The 22,289-nt window shown below is 37.3% G+C and overlaps 2 protein-coding genes across 2 annotated transcripts; one reads left to right on the plus strand and one right to left on the minus strand.

Annotated features, from left to right (window-relative positions):
* Positions 1-54: 54 nt before the first annotated feature.
* Positions 55-3,547, minus strand: LOC120334999 (protein NDRG3-like). Its single transcript, XM_039402510.2, has 2 exons — positions 2,459-3,547; positions 55-2,236 (listed from the first exon to the last, which is right to left on the minus strand). The coding sequence occupies exons 1-2, from the start codon at positions 3,399-3,401 to the stop codon at positions 1,983-1,985; spliced, it is 1,197 nt and encodes a 398-aa protein (XP_039258444.2). The 5' UTR covers positions 3,402-3,547; the 3' UTR covers positions 55-1,982.
* A 9,681-nt stretch (positions 3,548-13,228) lies between these two features.
* On the plus strand, positions 13,229-20,488 carry LOC120334936 (ciliary microtubule inner protein 2B-like). The gene is made up of 8 exons (XM_039402453.2): positions 13,229-13,383; positions 13,829-13,929; positions 14,615-14,786; positions 15,637-15,736; positions 17,170-17,345; positions 18,012-18,150; positions 18,526-18,768; positions 19,214-20,488. The coding sequence occupies exons 2-8, from the start codon at positions 13,847-13,849 to the stop codon at positions 19,303-19,305; spliced, it is 1,005 nt and encodes a 334-aa protein (XP_039258387.2). The 5' UTR covers positions 13,229-13,383; positions 13,829-13,846; the 3' UTR covers positions 19,306-20,488.
* The last annotated feature ends 1,801 nt before the right edge of the window (positions 20,489-22,289 follow it).

The following is a 22,289-nucleotide window of genomic DNA, read 5'->3' on the forward strand; positions in this document are numbered from 1 at the left end:
TAACTTTACTATAACTAGAATTATGAGTAACTTAGAATTATGGGTAATCTGAAACTAATTAATTACAACAGTGATAATTATAAATCATGAAACAATGAACAAACACACAACACTACAAAAAGAAAAAAAGGCAGGAAATGCAAAAGTTATTATTTACAGTAGAGCCAGGGGGACATGGATGGTGTTTTTATATATAAAACTATAACAAACTGACACAAAGAACAATCTGTTATATTGTCACAGATGAGTGAAATCTTTAACAACCCTATGGATAACTCTTCCGCCAGATAGGTACACAAAAAGTGTAGAGATTGATATGACGTGCAAGGGGTCTCCATTATTAGTTTATCCAGTCGAAACAAAAATCAAAAAGAATGTTGAGATATCTTAATAAAAGTGAACAATGAACATTCCCAAATCAGAAATTTTCGAACCAATAAATGGCAAAGGACAATCATTCTGTATACATGCCAATGATTAACATCAGCATGTGATTTGAGACTAACGACACCTATCTACAGCATTCAGTTGAAATGCATTTCAAAATTGATTGAAAAATTTAAGGTTGAAATATTTGGAGAATCAGAAATTTTCAAATCATTACAGGAAAGGCCTTATATACATGCTGAGGCTCAATAACAGTGTGATTTGAGAGCATTAATAATACCAGTGGGTAATAAAATGCCCAAAGTAGTCACAATTCTGGGATCCTCATCTGGTAAAATATTCAATATTCCAAAGCTCAATGTTAAACAGGTATGTTCTGGTGCTGAGGTTGTAATGTTTATTATTCAACCCCCTCCAACATGTGAACCCATCCGTCAATATTTACATCCATATCTATCAAGACACGTTGGTCTCGTTTGAGCACAGTAAACAAGTACACACCTCCAACACACCTCACCATGAGGCTGTACTGACATGATGTCAAACAAAAGGTTATGATTATTAGCTCACAAATCAATGTAATGTTGGCCTGCTTTTCAGCAAAACCAGTGAATATGAATTTTGTACAACAGGTATTTATTAACTACAGAATAACAATTTTGGTTCCCAAATCCTTAATGGAAAATATAACTTTTGAATGAGTAGTCCAGGGTTGTGAAAGTGTTCTGTGTTGTATCATAGCCAAATATAACAATTCCCAAGGTATGAAATGATATTGAGCTGAATGGACGAGAAGAATATTGGGTAATTCGTGAAAAATGAAAACAAAAAATTGAACAAGCATGAATTAATAAAGCACCTTAAACCAAAATTAACCCATTTTCAGCTAGAGGGTAATAAATTTCAATGTTTTGTGATATTTGTCAGATTGTCACAAATCATAACTTCACAATCATTGGTTTTACTTTACATAGAAAATGTTAAAATTCTATCATTATTATTATGAGGAATTTTATTTAGAATATTGGAACCATATTTTTTCCTAAAGTGGCCAAATGTTGACAATTATCCTGAAAATGGGTCAAGAGAAAAAACAACTAATAAGGAAATTAAAAAACAAACAATAATTATAGGCTCGTTACAGACTACAAGGACAAAGTGTTAGTATTCTGGTCAACAGGGGGGAGGGGTCATGAGTTCAATAAAAATAACAAATCTGTTGATTTGTTGGGAATGAATTATAACAGATTTATGCAAATTCCATATTAAACAAGCCTGAAGCATGAAATCTCATGCCATACTAGCACAGAGTTTAAGTAAGAAATAATCTGTGATCCCTAATCTACATTACAAGTCAGGGTCGGCATCTAATCAAAAAGGAACTATATTATACCACAATAATACAGGTTAGATATGCAGCTGCTTCAAAAACATATAGGTAGGAAATTTCGTAGCATGCGCCATTTTTATTTAATGAGTCCGCTACAAATTAATGAAGTTAATTGTCCATCCTCCGAAACGAGCGACACTAGCAAAACACGAACATTAATAAATCCCAACAGTCAGTCTGAATACAATAGTACGTATGTTACAGTTCAGCAGACGCCCTCAGTAACAAGCCTTGCCTTGTCAGACGTCTTGGCTATGATGTCATCTCCCGCTGCCACCTCTTCAATGATCGGTTTCTGCAGTGGAGTGTCTCCTGCCGCTACGTCCTTCCCCATGGAGCCGCCAGAGAGAGTACGGATGCGATTCTGTGTGTCTCGATCCTGTGATCCAGTGGAACAGCCAGAATATGTACGAGATCGTGCGAGACGTGACATGATGACAGATGGGATGTAGCCAAGACCTGTTGATGGAGAAAATAAAATTACACGAGATAAAGAAAAGTCAGGCACGACATATAGGGCCACTGATATTAAAAAATAGGGATTCAAAAAATACAAGATTAAAAACTTGTTTTGAGGATATTATAAGGAGGAGATATCTGCCATTTGAATTAGGATGATAAACATAATTTATGAAAGAGGTGGGACAGTAATTTTCACTCAAATTCAATGTCAATTCGAACCTTGCAGGAAGTAAGTGATGGCTTCCGCAACCTTGAATGTCTGTTCTTCGAGGATCATCCCGCCCGCATCAGCCATCTTCAAGAATGTTGTTTTTCTTGGGTTGAGTCGAGAGTTGAGTTCCACGACCTCCTCAACAAATGGAGACATATCACCCACTAGGAGGAGTGTGGAGCACGGAATTGAATGCTTTTCGCCCTCTTCAGTAGTGGGTCCGACAGTGCGAAACACGTTGATTTCAGTGCGACGTTCGTACTCCTTCAGCAACAGTTGAACGTTGTTTGCGTTCATGTTGTTCTGCAGATGTTTGCGATGAGCCTCGACTAATTCATGGTTGGCGCGTTCAACTTCCTCTTTTGAGAAATGGTAATTCAGTAGCTGCTCGTGGAGGGGAGTTGCCCAGTTGGTGATCTTACTGCCCAGCCATGAAAGATTTCCAACAGCTCCTCTAGTGGCATTGACAGCAATCAGGCCATCAACAAGAGTGGGATTCTTCATAGCGAAGCGAGTTAGAACATTTGCTCCAAGTCCGCATCCAATGCAGATGGCCTCCTTGATGGAAAACTTGGTGAAAACCTTGGCGACCATATCGGAAAGATTCTCGATGGATGGATAAGCAAATCCCGTCTCCTTACTGAGATCGGGAGCGTTTTCTTGCATCCCTGGTGCATCAATGTGATAGACGCAGAAACGATTGCGAATGGATTCCATGTGCTCTGAGTTGAACAAAGAGCTGAAGTTGGATACATGATTCATCCCGATGTCATGGAAAGTGATAAAAGGCTTTCCGGTTGAGCGATCACCTTGAATGGTGACATGTACATCAACAGAGTGTGATGCGCCATTGTAAATATACGAGCATTCCACAACAACCGTTTCACCGGCCGTTGACTTCTCAAACAGCAGAGGTTTGGCTTCGGATATGTTAATTTCTTGAAGCTCCATGTCTGCTTTGGGGCTATAGTAATTCTTGACAGACTAGGTTTAGGCTGATATGAGTCTAGAAACCGAAAGTTTGAAGACTGGAATATCTTTAAAAATTCTAACTCACCACTATTTTGTCTAGTGAAAGTACCTGTGAAATTTTTCAAATAGACGACTGGTTATCAATTGTTGCATCAATCTATTCTCACTCAGTATTATATACTTTTGTATTGTAATGGCCTGAATCGGTAACCAAGTTGAATAATTAGAATATCAAACTTTCCGGACACAATCCAAGCCCTATACTGCATTTTCCATTCACACACAATATTTATGAGCTTAAAATTGTGTAGTCAAACTTTGGTGTGTAAACAGTTAAACACCGAGATAATTTAATTATGATGATAGCTGGGACGAATCACAATAGCCCTAAGCGAAAGCCTGCTTGGGCCGGGGATAAACACTCAGGCAAAGTACACTCCAGACATGGTCTGTGTGTGTATTCAACTTGCCAGACAACAAGAATGACGGAAATAAAACCTGGGTAAACAGAATGTTCCGCGTCGTTTGCTTCAATAGGAACCAAAACATCGGGTTTCAAATTTCGAGTGTGATTATGATGTCACCTTTTATTGGCGGCTGGTTGGGCAACATTGAAATTAATTAAGTTTGAAATACATTAAAAACTATATCTCATTTCACAAACAGTTTCATTGTAAGATTTTGCCAAATTAAGTCCTTGTCATATTTCCTTATACAGCAAATAATGACTTTTGTAAACAGCTGATAAAAAACTTTTGGCAACCAAAATCATAAACGCAAGTTATAATCACCAGTAGTGAGGTCTTGCTATATGCTTCGAGAAAGCTTGGATGCCCAAGCGAAATACCCTGCAATTTTCCAAATTGGTATAACATACAAATCCAGACCGATTTATTATAGACACCTGTGTAACTTTGTGAAATTACTCTGTAGTATTCTCACTGCTGAATTATGTTTGTCGAAACTACATTAGCATCTCCTATTCATTGCTGAACATTCATTAAATATATTATATTAAAATGTAGCAAAGAATCCAACCAGACACTGTACAATATGGTTACATTTGCTCAATTTACACTTCATTGGTGATTCAGACAAAGAATATGGCAACACTCATCTATCGACGTCATCACTTTTTGTTAAATCAAAACCAAAACACAGAGTCGAGTTTCAAATCAACACAAAGAAATGTCTGAAGAACAGACGACACAGGAAGATTTTTCATGTTGTTCATATCCAGGCCTGTTGTTTATCAGATTAGCAAAATAAAAAACTCTTGCCAATGTACAAATGTATAACAAATAAATACAGAGAAATGTATTACATTCTTTGTCATAATCTAATGAAAAGTTTAAGGATTAATTTGAATATGATAGATCTTGTGGAAATGAGTCATTGTTAGAAAGTAATAAATAATTTAGATCGTGATTATGATATAATAGACATGATATGATAGTATGATTAATTTTGGTAGGAAGCCAAATCTGCAATTTCTATAATAGAGATAACGAAATTTCTAAGCTATTATTATGAGATATAAAGATATTTATATTCTTTATTAAATGTGTCCATTTATCAAGTAACTACAGGGACAGCTGATTTGTCAAAAACGATTGATCTCTACAAATTTCTTTGCCGAAAATTTAAAAATAGGAGAGAGCTTTTATGAAAAGTGATTCAATTGGTTCTCTTCTTTTGCAGTTTTCAGAAATTGAACGCTCTCTGAGACTTCAGTTGCTCAAAATGACAAATTTTGAAATAAAATTATTCGTTTTGGACATCTCCGCCTATTATCCCCTTTGTGATGTATCTGAGCACAACCCTGAATATGACTAGAATGAGCAATGAAGCGAAGTAATTGATTTCATGCCCTGATAACCAAGCAATGTCCTGCTGTTTCTATTGAGTTTAATTAGGAAACTCAGCATGTTGGAGGATAATCTAGGTTTCCACTGGGAAGCTTTAATGCAATAACACATGGGTCCTGAAAGAACTCGATATTCAATATGGAATATAAACAGGGCTGCCATCGATATGAACCCAAAAATAAGGACGTCGGTGAAACATGATAATAAGATAACAAAGAACGTACTTGCATCGCAAAAAAACTAAGGAAGATAAATGAACAAGCTTTTTATGTGAAACTACATAGCACCTCATACACTAAAGCACAGCACTACAACGGATTTTATTTATGATGAAGAATTCCATATAAAGACATTTTGTCCCGATTTTCTCCATTATTCTGTGTGTTTATTCTAATGTTTTGTGTGTTAATTGTTTGTTTTGTGTATTTTTTTTAGGGGAGATCGAAATAAACTTATACTTATAATAAACAAAATGTGTTCATGCCAGTGTGACCCATGTCTAATCATACTTTGCCCTAGAATTGCTCCAGCAGTTCTTCATTCTTAGAAACGACCTATTCCATCTCACTTCTATTTCGATTCAAGTTAACACAAACTAATCCGGAAAGCTAAGATTTTGTCATTGTGACTGTAATTACGTCATGAAAGCCCGTAGCAATGAATGAGGTTCTAATATCATCTCTAGTATATAAATCATTGGAACTGACCAATCTATGTGCCTGGTATAAGAACCTCTACCCCTAGAACAATAAAAATAAGGACACATGTCAAAATAATGACTTTTCTTAGAAATAAGGACTAAATAATTTTCTAAGACGAATCCTTCAAAATAAGGACAATATGGCAGCCCTGAAAATAAATGAAACTCTCAAGGGTTGATATGTAACTCTGATGATCTGAATATTCATTTATAGGTTTATAGAAAAACAGCTTGGACAGGACTAACCAAGATTATCAGAGATTACTGGCTCAGCCTCGTGGTCTCAAATGACATAGCATATTTATAAGAGGAACAAATGAACTAGCGCTGTACCAATCAGTCAATGCAATAATACCCCATGCTATCATATAAAATAACGAATGTATCTGAACAGCAACGCACTCTGACACTGCAGTTCCACAAATGGAACATCTTGTTAGAACATTAACAATGACAAATATTTTCGCTGTCAGTCCAGCAGTCTGAGTTTTTCCCAACGAAATGTTTTAATTCAATTTCCATGGATGCAGGGATGACAAGCCAGTACCTTTTAGCACATCTTATACTGCAGTACTGGCTTGCTCTGTCTGTCTGTGGGGTGAGATTGGTTATTACAATATTTTTCTATTGCACTATTTTATCCCAGACGTGGGATATAACTAATACTGTAATATGGTGTACCGGTAATAGACTAATAACAGTAATGACAGACACCATTCTGCCAGTATTAATAATTTACTGACTTTCATTTTTGAGATTCACTTTATATAGGTATGTTACAAAAAAATTAAACTTCATCCGATTTAAATAAAAACTGCACCAGTGGATAGATCTAAGTGAAAATAAGAAAACAATACCAAGTTTGTGAAAAATGGTCAAGAATTAACGGAAATATCTGCATTTAAGTACCGCCAGATAGGCCAATTTTTTCCATAAGGATTGTATTGCGCCGACTCAAAAACTGTGACCGCGAGAATGTCAGACCGATAAACAACAGAATGTATCTCGGCTATTTTTGGAGGTAATCGAAAAAAATTTTGAATGAAAAGTTATTGTGAATAGAAGAACCTAATGCAAAAAAGTTTACAAATTCTTTTTAACGATATTAGCTGCTTTTCAATTAATTATGTACGAGAAAGTTTCTGAACTTTACATAACCTCTGGTCGGCAACGACTTTCCCAATACGCAAGTTCCCGCATACGCGGCAATTAACTGATTTAGCGTTTTTCATATCCGACCTTAATGAACGATTAATTATCATTTAATATTCCTTAACTCGTAGGAGATTTACCGCGCTTAGTGAAACGCAAAACGAGAGAAATCGCTGCGAGGGAAAATGTCGGCATTCAGTCGATAACTGATGCGCGTTGACAGACGCGTGCTAAGATCATACTTCTCGTGCCTTGAATTAATTTGTACCGTTTCGTAAACGTATGCGAATTGACTTTTTTCAATAAGAACTTTAATAAATATGAAAAAAAAAACACATATCAATCTTTAATTTTTCGATGTGCGTCACATCTAAGAAAATTCAGATTACTTTAGGATTTTATTCTGGCAACGATCATTGAGGCCGTCGGAAGATCGTCGCAAATCAACCCTGGAGTTGAGCATATTAGTTTGACAGTGCCTCGTTGCGGGTAATAATTAACGATGTTCTGATTGAACAAACTTCATAAAAATTGGTAAGTATCAAGTTAGGAATGACATACATGCGTCCATATATATTTTATTGGTGTCCATAGACAATATCATTAATTTGCAGTACGTATAACTTTAGCGTAATTTTTAAAAGCCCCGAATGTTGGGAAATTTATGCGCTAATGAAAAAATTCAAATACCAAATCATAGTTGCGCATTTTATCTAAGTTATGTCCAAATTTCATGGAATTCCAAACAACAGCAGGCAGTCCGTAGTCGTTTTTATGAGCGGTATTCTGACACGGCGTTACGGTACTTAGCAGACGTGGTGCGTACATTTTTTGGCGCGAAAAAGCGCGTTTTGTAACATTCCTACTTTATAGCTATATACAGATATATTTTTTACTTCACATATTGATTCTTGCAGGACAAAAACAAACATCAGAATCTTAAAGCTGTAAAGAATTATATTGTTATACAGACTGACAGATCAGTAGATACTGCCAGTACTGCAGCTATACGGTACTGCAGTACTGCTATAAGTACGATATATCTGTATTTCAATATTTGGAATACAAGCATAGGATATCTGGATACGGTCTGTGAGTGGGTTTGATTTTACCTGAACGCTTCTGTCAAAAACTTCATTCCATCCAGTTACGTCGTTCACATCGCTAGACCCCGTTTTTGTATATTTCAGTACCGTACCGGTACCGGTATTTGCTCGACAAAATCTGAAAAAAATAAACCTAGTCTCCATGCTTACAGTACCCTAACCCTTTTCAACTGCAAACATAAAAGATAACAATACTGTAACACGGTATGTCAGTATGTCCTTTTATCAATTACTTTATATTCGAATAAATATGCACGACACTCGACCGCTTAAGTTCGAACCAACGATTGCCTGTGGATGTAAAACAATGTAAAACAAACAAACGCGCACGAGAACGACGCAGCTCGCATTTAAGCTGCAGCAAACGTAGAGGGATGTCGGAAAACAACTCTCGAGAACAATGAAATATATTTGTGCAAATAAAACCCACGCAGATAATATGTTCAGTGACATTTTTTTAGATTTTTCCGATTAAATGCAAATATTTTAAAAACTTGATTATCTAAAATATCTATCAAAATGTAATGAAATGTTTTGAAAAATTCCTCCCAAAAGTTGCACTTGATTTACAAAAAATATATTTAAACATGACGTCAATTTTCTCGCGTAGGAAACGCGACTATTATGACTGAGATTATTTTTTTGAGACAGACGAGGATGCAAATAGGTACCTATTGCTCTCTACTGGCATATAGCGGCATCACATATTTCTGTTTATCAAATTTTCAAAATATTGAGCGTTTTGTCTGAGTTCGTTCAATTCAAGGTCGCGATTACGAGGCATCAAAACAATTATATTGCTAAGGAAGTTATTGCTGGTATCTACTGACAAGCTAAGAATATACTTGATACTTCACTTGATTTTACCTATTATTTCTGTTTCCATTACATTTGAACCCACGTACATTTGAACCCACGACGATTGCACCTTCATACTATTGCAAAAGGTTGTTACAGCTTACGGGGCATATTTTTTTCCAGTATTTTGTTTTTCGTTGTAGAATAACCTAAGCAATGCATTTGAGCGTAACAAATCGACGTCCCCCAAACAATCAAACTTCTAAATCCAAAATCATGCATGGCTCTGGCTAGAATATTCTGGGCTCACCCGGAACGTTGGTGTCCTGCGGCTCATTGTTTCACAATAAAAAGATTTAGTAGTGTTATTGTTCTACAATTATGAAGCAATTTTGTAATCAAATAACATTTATTCGATCCGACAAAAGGCCAGAAGTCATAATTTTTTTTATATAGCCTACTGCTAGTAATGTTCAGCAAAATATCTCGAAATAGAATAGTAATTGTGAATTGTATAATATCCGATTATAGTGTCTATTTATTTTGCTAATCCACGTAATGGGAAGCCATATTTACTGTTAATGCATTCATAAAAACGAAACGAATCGATTCGAACCCTCCGAAAGCGACCGGATAAAAATGTTAACATAAACAATGCGAAGAGTTATGCAAAAGGTAACGGGATTTTGATTTTCAAATTAATTTATTTTGTCATTCGAATAAGCTTTACATCACATATATACACCATCACAGAAACAGAAAGTAGGATGTGCAGATCCAGTATCCGTCCTACTCGACTACAAAAACAATTTTAATCCAAAACCCGTGTGATCTACTCTCAGTATTTTAAAGTAGATTTAACGAAATACCTAAAAAAAAATCGATTGTAAATTTAACAATACATTTGGTGTAAATCCCGAATACAATTACCTCGAAATGCTTCTAAACCCATTTCATTTTTCTCAACGTTATGTTAATACGGATTCCATTAATCCTTTGTTTTTACAACATCGGCTCAATAACAAGATGAGATGCGTTTGTTGGGTTAAGGTTTTGAGGGATGTAGTTGTTAGTAGCAACGGGTGTGTCCATGTTTGGCAGAGTCTGGGTCAGTGACAGATGGAAATAGCCGGAGCCAACATAGCGTGGTTGCAACAACAAATGGACTTGCCAAAATCAATTATAGTTTACAGAGAGATTCCCCGTGGGAAGCCGCACTCGAATTGTTCATCGCATTGACAATTCTCATTGGTTGAGCGATAGCAGAGATGCTGGAATATGGAATAAGAGACGAGTTGAAAGCCCCTCACCCATCGATATGACGTACCAACATGGCAATTTTTATTGAATAACCTTAAGATATTAGAATCTATGCGAAGAGAAAATTTAGAGAGGAATAGCTGAATAATTAGTCTTCTTGATAACTGAATTGTTTTTATCGCGTCACACGAAGATGGACGAACCAGTTGACCACGAGTTGTTACAAGATCTCTCTCTGAATATTTGCCGAGGATTAAAATTGTCAAATTTCAAGTGCAGGAAAGCTTTTGGCAGCTGCGAATAATTGCGGTGCTTCACGAAACAATATTGAAAAACATATAGAGTTTTCTATGATTTAAAGGTAAATCATAATTAAACCACTATTTCTATTATTCCCAACGAGAACAAAGCAGTTGAAAAATGCCAGTATATTTGCTTATTACTTTAAAGAAAGTCAAGTGAAAAAAGATACATTTACAGTTAGAGTTATTTCTCCTTGTTACCACATCAAACGGAAAATTGCACTTTCAAATGCGACAGATCTGATTATTCTGAAAGATGGGACAATATGTTTCGTAGAAATCATTTGAGAGTAGAAATGCTTGATTTAAAGCTTGACCAGTGAAAAGAGAATAGTTGCTACAGGCCAAGCTGGGAAAAATATCGCCTTATTGACTGGGATACATGCGAGCAGTTGACTTAAAACTTCCCGTATTAGATCGGCCAGTAAAACACCATGATCAAACTTTCTTGGAAAAACATTTATTGCTGAAATTCGGAAATTCGTAAAATATTGGAATGAAGAGCCTCGGGCTGACTTAAAGTATGAATTATCGAAGAGTATCAAAACGAGGAAACGTTTCATACAAAATCAGTAAAAATGTTGAAAAACGATTTTGACGGACATCGTTAGTTCAAGTGTTGTAAAGTTCTCATACCGCGTTGCTTGGATACGTTCGTTACCATGGTGACATGTAACTTAATTTAGCGAGCTCTTAAATTATCTCCGCGTCGGAGAAACATTTTTAATTTGACATTGTTATGTTTGCAAACTTGTTCTACAACACAAAGCCCTCAGTTGAGAAAGTGCAGGCCATACTATTAGGAATATTCAGAGAAATTAGTTACAATTCGAAGTTATTCAAACAAACATTACAATACATAAGGACACATATGAGACGAAGGTGACTAGTGTTCAAGTAGCTCGAGCTATACATATGCCAAACTCGACGAAGAATGGTTTTATACTGAGACAGTCGGGCAGGAAATATTGACAATTACAACAAAATAGACAATAATATTACTTTATGTTTTTGCAGCATTGAAGTGAGAAATCCCATTCGGATTCAATTTGACGATACGCACTTTCAGATCTGAGATTTACTGTCAATCATGCTCGGCCCGAGTTAGTTGAAGAAGCAATATTTTTCATTATCGCCTTTGTTTGACGATTCGTGTGGATAGGGATTAAGCGTTGTCAACTTTAATGAGATGAAAGCTTTTTCCACTCGAAGTTTTATACGCGAATATCTTTAAAATATATTACGCTTCCGCTATATTCATGACATTCTTATTATTAATTTTGGACTTTTCTCTTGTGAACGAGAAAGTTAAAACACATATTGTCAGTCTAAGCTCTAAACAAGGCAGTGAACAAGCAACGATATAGTCATTTATTTTAAATTTGAAGAGAACCATTGTTTTCGTCACTTTGAAAGAATATTAATATTCATATGATGAATTTGGGAACACTCATTGATTGGATCTATAGGAACACCGAATTTTGCTGACAACAAAAAGTCTTTTATATTTTTCGCGAGGTCCCGACCCATTTATTGTTTCTCCCGCCCGATCTGTGTTTCCCATTGTTTGTCACCTTGTAAAGTAATACGAGGCTGGAAGGTTGTGTGTTGTAACAATGGAAACAAGAATTCTCATTATGATAAACAATGGGGGCGATAATAATAAGGCGGGATTTATTAGATGGGTTTCGCAGGAGTCCGCGCGTGTTGCGAGTTTCGCGATAGATAGTAATTATTCGTTTTCTATGAACGAAAGCAACAATTGTGATTTTAATGCTAAAGTGAGATTTAGTTTAAATGTAATAAATATCATGCGGTGGTAGAGTGGTGCGTTTGAAACTCCGAACCGGAAATATGTTCATGTCGACATTGCTAAAATAAGCGATTACCGCCCAAGTCGCCCCAACAGCGTTATAGAAGTATAAACACTGCGAGGAAAGAGGTAGCGTTTTAAAATTATATCATTCATTATTCATGCGAGTTTTCAACGACACCTAGAACTATAGGTTGATAGTTTATTTAGACAGAATTGAATATTTTACAAATCCACTCTCATCCATTCCTCTGCTTCTCGGATTTATATTTTAGAAAGGAAAGCGACTATTGGTTCACTCTGTCATTTATTCCGCTCAAAAAACATGACATAAGTTTTAGGAAAATGCAGAAGGTATGTGCAAGAACCTTCGTATGAGGTAGATGGTACGAACATTTTCGAAAACGGCGCTTTATGCTAGGCAGGGATGGGAAGGAAAAATGTGCGAGAATAGGGTGTCGCATTTATCATTCACTACCGTTTGGTGGAGGATTTAGTGATAATTTGCTCTTTGGCTATTTACTTTGCTAGGAGGTTAATGGATAGTATTCACGAACTGATTTATTCGAGACAAGTGAAATTTCTCGATATCTAGGTGATGTATATTCGACCAGATTTCCCATGGCCAAGCATGAAAAGCCACTTCTCTGGCTGACTGTTGTTGCGCATTGCCGAAGAAGAGAAATTTAACAAAAAAAAATGTTCCGTATGTTTAAATCCGGCAGATTCGAACCATATTATTTCTGGCGCTCAGTAGTAATCGCTCAATTCCGCGATTCAAACCATAGTTAGCTCATTACTTTACAGCGGTCGCTTTTGCAGAGCCTTTTTTCGCGGGAAAAGGTGGATGTACATCATGGGATAATTTGCTCTTTTATTCCCAACAGATCTTATTGTAGTATCAATGCAGGCAGGAACATATGGCATAGATTGATCAGAAGAGGCGAAAAAATAAACACAAGGTAAGATCAAGTAGTTTTGATTTCAAGAAATAAACCACCGCCGCCAAGTGTGGCCGCACATAAAACACATGTTTGCTTCTGTGTACTTGTATTTTGACTGACTAGGCTTCGATTAAACGAGGGATTGTATTTAATCCAAGATGTAAGGTTTAATTCAGTAGCGAATCGCATCCAAAATACAAGGCAATTGTGCTGTTGGCCCGTCGAAATGAAATGACTGATTTTAGGTCCACTTGATCATCTAATCCTCACGTATTCCGCCAAACCAAAACAGTGTATGGAAGAAATGTTCGTTGGTGGCCATATACACATTTTCCTGGAACAATGATATTTATGAGCGTATGTTCATATTTAGTTCTCCAGTGCAATATGAGGCTATTTCAGATTTCAACATAGTCAGACTAAATCTTTAAAATAGTTTTCACTCCGATTTTCTTTTTTTCAGAAATCTTTCCAACGCAAAATGTCAATTCTAAAGCCGGAAGACAAACACCAAAACATCAGGGCGAGTGTTCTGGCACCGAAGGAGCCGTATCATATACCAGGGTAAGTGGAATTTATTTCCCCAAATTATTGATTCCGGAACTAGAGCAATATATACTACCCATGAAAAGTTTTCACACTTTCACTTTCACAAAAGGATTTGTATAAATAGGAGATAATATTTCTGTAAAGAACGGAATCTTCATGGTGTGGCATTGCCTACACAACCTATACGATAGGTAAAATGATAGGCTATCGAGACGCCAACATGATTGAAGTTTATTGTTTTAACCCTGTGGCGTATCTAGGATATTGCAGCTACGGCTCGTGCCATGGGCGCCGTTTGGACAGGGGCGCAACAAAGATGAAAAGTTTTAAGCGTAAAATGTTTCAATAGAATAACTCCAAATTGGAAATAATTGAATCTCGTATATTCACTTAAATAATAACGTACGAGTATCTCAATTCAACAACAGTAGTTGAAAATTCAACGATCAAGGGGGCATTTTGCCATGAGCGCCGTTTTGCACAGATACGCCACTGCTTTACCCACAAAGCAATTGTTTCGCATCTCCACTCCAACCAAGGCTCCCGCATTGTAGGTACGAAACCCTGTACAGGCCTTGAATCAGGGTTTACAAAAACAAAATAACATCCCTTTGCATCTACAAAGAACAATTACTGTCCATTAGGTCCTCACATATAGATTCCACAAAGATTCACCGTTTAGTAATTTATTTTTTTCCAGATATGTAGGGCACAAACACCAGTACAAATACCAATGTGGAGATACGTTCGGCGTAACAACAAATCGTTTACTGATGTCAGCCGGACCTCACCGAGCAGTGGGAGATCTCATGCGACCCATTGACCCCCCTCGTGCCCACACTGTTGCACTTGGATATCACGAAGTACCAAAGGTAAGGATCGTGATTACAAACTTTGAGAAGGGATTCCGGGCGGATCAAAACAAATTGGGAAACTTTCATCGAATGAAAGTAATCAAACAAGACGAAATTTTGACATCAGCAGATATGACGTCATTAAATTTAAATATTCCCTCCTAATGCAATATTTTGAACCAAGAATGAAGCTTTTTTAAAAGTGATTAATATAACGCGAGATATCAGAGACCGCTTGTATAGGGGATTTCGTATGGGGTCTGGTTTGGAGACTTCCTATAAATAATGTGGCTGAATCATGAAGAACACTAGGTTGCTTCGATCAAACTCTCGAGCAAATGAATAGGAAAAGGAAGTGATGTGACTTCCCTATCCTATCCCACAACACATAAATTTCTATCAAAGAGGAAAAGGTTTTTATGGATGTGATGCTTCCTATTTTGATTCGAAAATTCAAATAATAATGACGTAACAATAAATGAGTCGTAATGGTTGAATTATGATATCAAATTCATCATAATGGACAATTGTCCGAACTATTCATTGCTATTCAAGCCGTAGGAAATTACTCATGTATTGATCAAACCTAACCGTTTGAGCGTCACCTAGTATGAGCCAAGTATGGCCAGACCTATTTATTCTGTCACGTCACGGATGATTGCCCAGTGTTATCCGTTTCGGTGATCGACCTGTCTCGGACTATTTATGGAACGTGAGGGCAGCTCGTGGTTGCTGCGTGAAGCGACAAAGCCATTGAAAAATTGAACATAATATCCCAAAGCATTGTTTGGAGCAAAAACTGTAATGAACTGCTATAAAAAAATAGCATTCTCCGTAACTGGTAATTAATTTGACGTATTCGTTTCAGTTGGCTGATGACAATTATAACGTCAAATCACTTTTGAACGGAAGGCGGGAAAACTTTGGAGATCAGCTTTACAAACCGGATATGAGGAGCGGATATATGGGTTAGTTTTGTCTGGATTTCTGGACACGGAGCCAGTGATTGGGCCAGTGATTGGGGTTGGAATTCGATAAGACGACTCAATCACGTGGCGTACCGCAGCTTCTCGTCAAGTTACCAGTCCATGTTGGTATGGGAATATTTAACCAGTTATTTGTTTTCGATGCTCAGACATACTTGAATATCATCATATTTTTTAAAAGATATTTCAGAACAATGCACATATCGATGGCGCTAGATCCGCGTTCCTGATACCCAACCCCTCCCACCCTTATCTATTGGGATCAGTGGTGTATTGCCGAACAATAATTGTTATTTCTAACCTTGAGAATTGCAAGTAGCGACTACTTGCACGGGACTTGTTCGGAGAACACATTGTGACCATTGATTTCACTCACAGTGACAAATTATTTAGGTTAATTCAAGTATGGCCCAGTGGTGAATCGGGATTTTCAGGCTTGGCCCATGTATTGTACATGCTTGCCTATGAGGCCACCGCAAAGAAAATACATTGTCTGTAATCTGATCGTATCATTATTGTCAGGGTTAAGGCATACAAAACTTATATGAACCATTCTTGAGTCAGCGAGCAGATTTTCCCATTAATAGTTAGGGGTGTGGATTGTCATCAATGTGTAGCAATACTGATGGTTGTCAATTTAGTGTGAAACAATTCGATTCGATATCTTTGTTATCACGTGAGCTATGTTTCGATCATTTTCACCCAACCTAAGAGCTAGGAATTTTTAATCGAATATCAAATTATTCGAATCGGTTTAGAAAAAGGTTGGAATCGCCGCCATTTTGTTGTTTATTGAAGTCATATTTTCAAAATGCAATTCTGACATACGACTATTTATTCCTAGTAAGTTCTTAATGGAACTTGTTTCTTATTGTGTGTGTACGCTCAAAGAACTGATTGAGTGATGGATTCTATATTTTTTCAGTGATTTATGTCTGAAGAACCCATTACAAATAAATAATAGCATTCGATTAAATATCTTCCAAGTATATTAGATTCGATTCAAAAATAATATTTGATTCGATTCTGAAATCGTCAGGTATTCGAAAACGTCCAGCCTGCATACGATGAAACTACCGACGATGTATGTTCTTTGTATATATATTTACTGTGATGAAATCCGGCGCCCCCGTAGTATGTGAACCAAGATGGCGGACACCTGAACATAGTATGTGTACGGGGTTAGGGTTAGGCCATAATTTTATTGCAATTTTCCCCATTTTAGTTCTATTACGAGTTCGGGGACTAACCAAGTGACTCCCGTAGTATTTGTACCTGGAATTTTGGCATGACCCCAACCTAGTACACATACTACGTTCCGGTGTCCGCCATCATGGTTCACATACTTCGGGAGTACCGTATATCCTTGTCTATTCGTAAATGTTTAAATGTGACACAAGCTTTCTGATTCTCAGGTTTTGTTCCGAAATCTCATTTCTCTTCGTATCACGCAAAAACTTTCCCGAATATCTGCAACGACGCTTTGAAGGATTTCTCAATTGACCAAAGAAGCCACCAGGGGCGCAGGAGAGCACTAGCAGATACGATGAAAATGCAATATGCTAGAGAGATGTTGTCAGGCGAGAGAAATGTGAGACATTTTTGACACGAAGGATACTTACAGATCGTCTTGTTATTATTTTATTGTTGTTAGAATTCTCTTTTGTTGTTGTTATGATAAAATCGGTTTACTGAACCAATTCAGTGGTTGAGGATTGTATTTACCGATAGTAAGCTATTACTTTTATTTATTTTGAATATTTCTCACGGCTCTACGTGATTCGTTTTTTTTATGTGCGATGACGTAATCAAAATAAAACTGCGCCCCTTGTGGCGGTTCCGCGTTCTTGATTTATAGTCAGGCGGAGTCGTGAAGACTGCGGTACCGGTAGTCTACTGTAAAATATATCCCCACTAGTTCGTTTTGATTTTCGTGTCCATATTATTTGAGAATTGCGCTCTTGTTATTCATATCAGGATAACTGACACGCCTCTCTATGCCTAAACATCTGACTGATTCTATTTCCACCTCCTAAATCTGTTCCCTCAAATTTTTTCATTTCTTCATCTCGAGTAAATTTCAGCCATAAGCTGAAGAGAACGTGTAAGTCTTGCGACCCGAATATTATTAGCCTATAGATTTCACTCTGCCGCATATTAAATGGCAAATTCGCGAACTGAGATCCCACCTTGCTCTCAACTATGTATTTCATGATTGTCATCAGTCTTATCCAATCCAGTCCTTCTCCTTTTACAGATGCTCGGGACAAAACACAAACTCCCTCTACGAGCTGTTCGTAACTCTCTACCGCCGTATATGTCGGAAAGTGCGATTGAGCGTCATGATTCTCCATACTTTCTTCCTACGTCACATCCGGAGAAATACTTCAAGTCCGGTAAGTAATTGCGACTTATAATAATGGAACGCCATGACTGGCAAGTATAAGCGAAACTGTAGCTGAGTCGCATCCTCTTTTAAAAATTAAAGAATTTTATAGTTCATACAATACGATGGAGCAATCGTTTTTTGGAAGGGGGCACAAATGGAATAGCCTGGGACTCTTACCGCCTTAATCTGGCCCGGGTTATAAAGTAAAACAGATTACGAATACTAGTTGCCATCCCCATGTACCTCCGATTGTACGGAGGCTTTTTGGTGTGCTGATGTGGGACTATTTTTTTAAGCTACTGATATTTTAACTTTGCTTAAATATTGTCATCTTTGCTTTACATAATTTGCTGTTTAAAACTTATGTCGGTCTTACTTACAGGTTACGCCGGTCACGTGCCTTTCTATAAAGATTTGGCGGGAAACAGCTACCCTGTTGTGACCAATCAAGCATTAAAAATGTTCACGGATGACTTAACTAGAACAAAGGAACAAAAGGACAAAACCTTGTCGCATGACGTCATAAATAAACGAAGAACCCCACGCCCACCATTGATGACGTCAAAGCCCAAGGTTTATCTGGTAGATTCAGGAATCATTCCGCGATATGGAGGATACGTACCAGGTGAGTTATATGAAATAGAACTCTAGCACCACAGTTTGACAGCTGTGATTACAATTTACTGGTTGAGCCCTAATTTGCACAAATGCGATCTCAGCGGTTGTGTGAGTGTGCGATGAGAGGTTATAATATAATATTTGTGAAGCCTGTCTTTAACACTGACGCTAAAGAAATTCAGTTCAGTTCATGTCGAGTATGTGATTAGTCTCTTGTTTCGGATGCGTAGACTCGATGGTGGAGGAAGTTGTAACTGACCAGCGTCCATGTGAACCACCTCAGGACAAGGAATTCAGCAATCCTGTCCTACATAATCATTTCCACGGGATTCGCAGGGTAAACAGCGGCAATCGTGCTCCCATCGTTTAGCGCAAACCGCCGAGTCTTCACTTTATCAATGTACAGTAGTTGCGATCGTTGTCACACTTAATATGCCATTCTTGCATTTCAGGCCAAAAGTTTCGATTCGGGCACACATTCACCAATCTCACTGTCAACCCGTTGAAACTGAAGGAATCTTCGGCAATAAAGATGATGTCATAAATCCATGACGTCACTGAACAATAGACACATCATATCGCAGCAAAACTTTACATTTTAAATCTCCAATTGACAACTTAGTCACGTTTATACATGGTTATTCGACCTGCTGTCTTCATATCTACTACTGTAGTCGACATGGAATTATATTTAGCCGAAGGGTTAGAATTTATCCAGGTCATATCACGTCATTAGAACGTTACATGACGTCACAGTTCCTATTTAAAATTATGATTTCCGTGGCAAACAATTTGTCATACATCCCTGATGGTTGTGGATACGAAATGATTAAGATTCAAACAGTGGCGCTGCAAGACTCTCTGCCCCCCCGCAAAAATATTTCGTGGAACTGACTTTAAAAACTATCGGACATAAGCTAAAACAACGCTTTTTTGATTTCGTCAAAAAGCACAACATGTCTCTATTAAAAGGTAATGGTAACCTAAAATTTGATGTTTATCTTGGTTACTTTTATTTTTTTCATACGTGCTTCCTCTTCTGCCCTTTTTCTGCGTTTCTGTGTGCCACTGAGAGGTTTTGCTTTCGACATCATTCTGACAGCCTTCGTAATTTTGCCGGTGCGATCAAACCACAAGACGCCGAAAATCGACGATTACCTGGCATAGTTACGTAACAAAACTATTTGAGCAGAACTAACATCAACGTTGTAGAATGTGCATTACTGGTTTTGCAATGCAGCTTTTGGTTTTGCGGCTTAAATTTCTAAATTCTAACCTCTTGGGCCCCTTTGCGCTGTGGGCCCTCCCGCGACCGCGGGGGTTTGGGGGTGGATGCTACGCCACTGGGTTCAAATAATTTTGGCTATCAGGGTTGATCTCATAACCTGTTTGACACATCCGACGAATTCCGATGTTTTTATTCTCAGATATAAAATAGGTTTCAACGACAATTGCCCCTCCGTCAACTTATAAAACGAATGTAGATTGAACGTTCAAGTGTCTGAAGTTTCTCAAAGTTCTGTTGTTGCTCGAAATTATGAATTTAACATCATTATGTACGAACAATACCCCTTTTTCTAAGTCTAGGGCAGCTCATTATATTCCCAAATATTCGCCAATTTTAACCTCAGGCGTACGCATAATAATTATATATTTTTCTAAAATCTTATTTTAATTATCATGTTATTCTCAGATTGTTTATTTTATGGGTAATAAATATTCATTCCTACCTATGTTCTGTTTTACAATCGGTGAGGGTAGGGATACTAGAACAGGGTGGTCCAAGGTTGTCGGCTTCGCGGGCCACAAAGTTATTTTTGCATTGTTAGCGGGCCACAACCTGCAAAAGTCTTTCTATATCTACATATAGTGTAAGATTTTAAACTCTTTAAAATGGAAAAAATGCTTGCGCGAGAGTAAATGCTTTAAAGCAAAATCTTAAGTTTGGAAAATGCTCATTGCTCGAAATATTCTAAAATGATGTTTAAAATTTAATTCTTTCATCACCGATACCACTTGCAGATATATATATCATAAAAGCATTGTGATATCGTCCAGCAAAAAATTCGTTTGAATTCGTAAGCTTTTTTTTAGAACTCATGTTTACAAAATAACTTACATATAACTGAATATTGCTAGATTGATTACTATATAGACTGGTTGCGAAAAACACCCAGCATGAATTACATTGTTAAGCGTAACATTAGTATTTAGTTATCAGGCATAGTCAACCTATGCTAATAGAATCCGCATTCGATTTTTAGTTTTCTATGATGCCAGAATTGTTAGCGTATATCCCCGACCAAAACGATAGAATGGCAGATAACAATTTAGACTGCCAAGCACACTTCGCTAGTTGCCTCAGCTAGAAATCAGTAATCAGTAGTTTATTTTCCACCATACTTAAAATAGGCACAAACATACAAATTGCAATAAAATATAAATAGGCCATAAGGAGACGCGGAAAACCTCAGCTAGCAATTCCATGACATTATTGATGTAACAATATGTCAAAAGATTTATCTGGTTAATTTTATGACGAAACAACACAAAATGTGATTTTTTGAATACCCTCCGAATCCGACGCGGGCCACAGAAAAATGAAGCGGTGGGCCACATGTGGCCCGCGGGCCTGGGTTTTGACCACCCTGTACTAGAATATAACTAGATATTTGAAATCCATAGTGAAGCGCCACCTGGAGGCCATGTAGTGTGATAAGTTTGACTATTTTTTCATGTCTTGAAACACATTTCACCTTCCCTTTCTGCAATCACGAACGTGCTTGTGAAGAAGCTTGTGACCTTATTTATTGATGCTAAATATAATATAGGAAAATATGTTTATATGTTGCGGCTCCATCCTGCCATATAAAATTTGACCAGCCATTCTAAAGCAGTGCCAGAGTGTCACTAACGTGGATGATCTTACACCAATACATGCCTTATCAGTGTTGCTTACTGCTCAAGTATTAGCATGTCATGTTACTACTCATATATATCCAGTACCTAGGCCGCTTTGCTTGAGAACTCGGGTGTCACTAAACTGATCCCTTGAATTCCGCGAAAATTAAAACCAAAGGCCCTTGCTACCAAACAGAAGCGACAAATTAGAGGAGAATTTACTTCTAAATAGTTGTCTTTAACATATGTCGCTGATATTAACGCATGGTTCTCCCAGGAATATAAAGCAAAACTTCGACCTTCGCCGTTGCGTAAGAACTGGTCCTTGTAATAAAAAAGAGGACGGGTGGAAATAGCTCACCAACATTATAATGTTTAGCGTTCGTGATGCATGTTGTATACATATTAAAAATACCTGATTTTCAACAATTCGGTAAAAATATTCGATTCGATAAAAATGTTCTATTTTGTCCACCGTTGCGATCTGTAATCACGCCAGTAATCTGGCGAAACGCATGGTATCCCAAACACTGATGCATAAAATAAAACCTTCATTAATTTTAGTAAATTGCACTATTTCGCGTGGTGGAATTGACGATTATTTCGTATCTCAAACACAAAAAACGG

Source organism: Styela clava, chromosome 1 (genome assembly GCF_964204865.1).
Source record: "Styela clava chromosome 1, kaStyClav1.hap1.2, whole genome shotgun sequence".
Taxonomy (NCBI): Eukaryota; Metazoa; Chordata; class Ascidiacea; order Stolidobranchia; family Styelidae; genus Styela; species Styela clava.

Excerpts from the sequence above, each read along its gene's own strand:
- LOC120334936 (XM_039402453.2), top strand. The coding sequence starts at position 13,847 with ATGTCAATTCTAAAGCCGGAAGACAAACACCAAAACATCAGGGCGAGT. Across the intron at positions 15,737-17,169 it reads TATGAGGAGCGGATATATGG|GTTTTGTTCCGAAATCTCAT; the intron begins GTTAGTTTTGTC and ends TCTGATTCTCAG. Across the intron at positions 17,346-18,011 it reads TGTTGTCAGGCGAGAGAAAT|ATGCTCGGGACAAAACACAA; the intron begins GTGAGACATTTT and ends CTCCTTTTACAG.
- LOC120334999 (XM_039402510.2), bottom strand. The coding sequence starts at position 3,401 with ATGGAGCTTCAAGAAATTAACATATCCGAAGCCAAACCTCTGCTGTTT. Across the intron at positions 2,237-2,458 it reads CATCACTTACTTCCTGCAAG|GTCTTGGCTACATCCCATCT; the intron begins GTTCGAATTGAC and ends CTCCATCAACAG.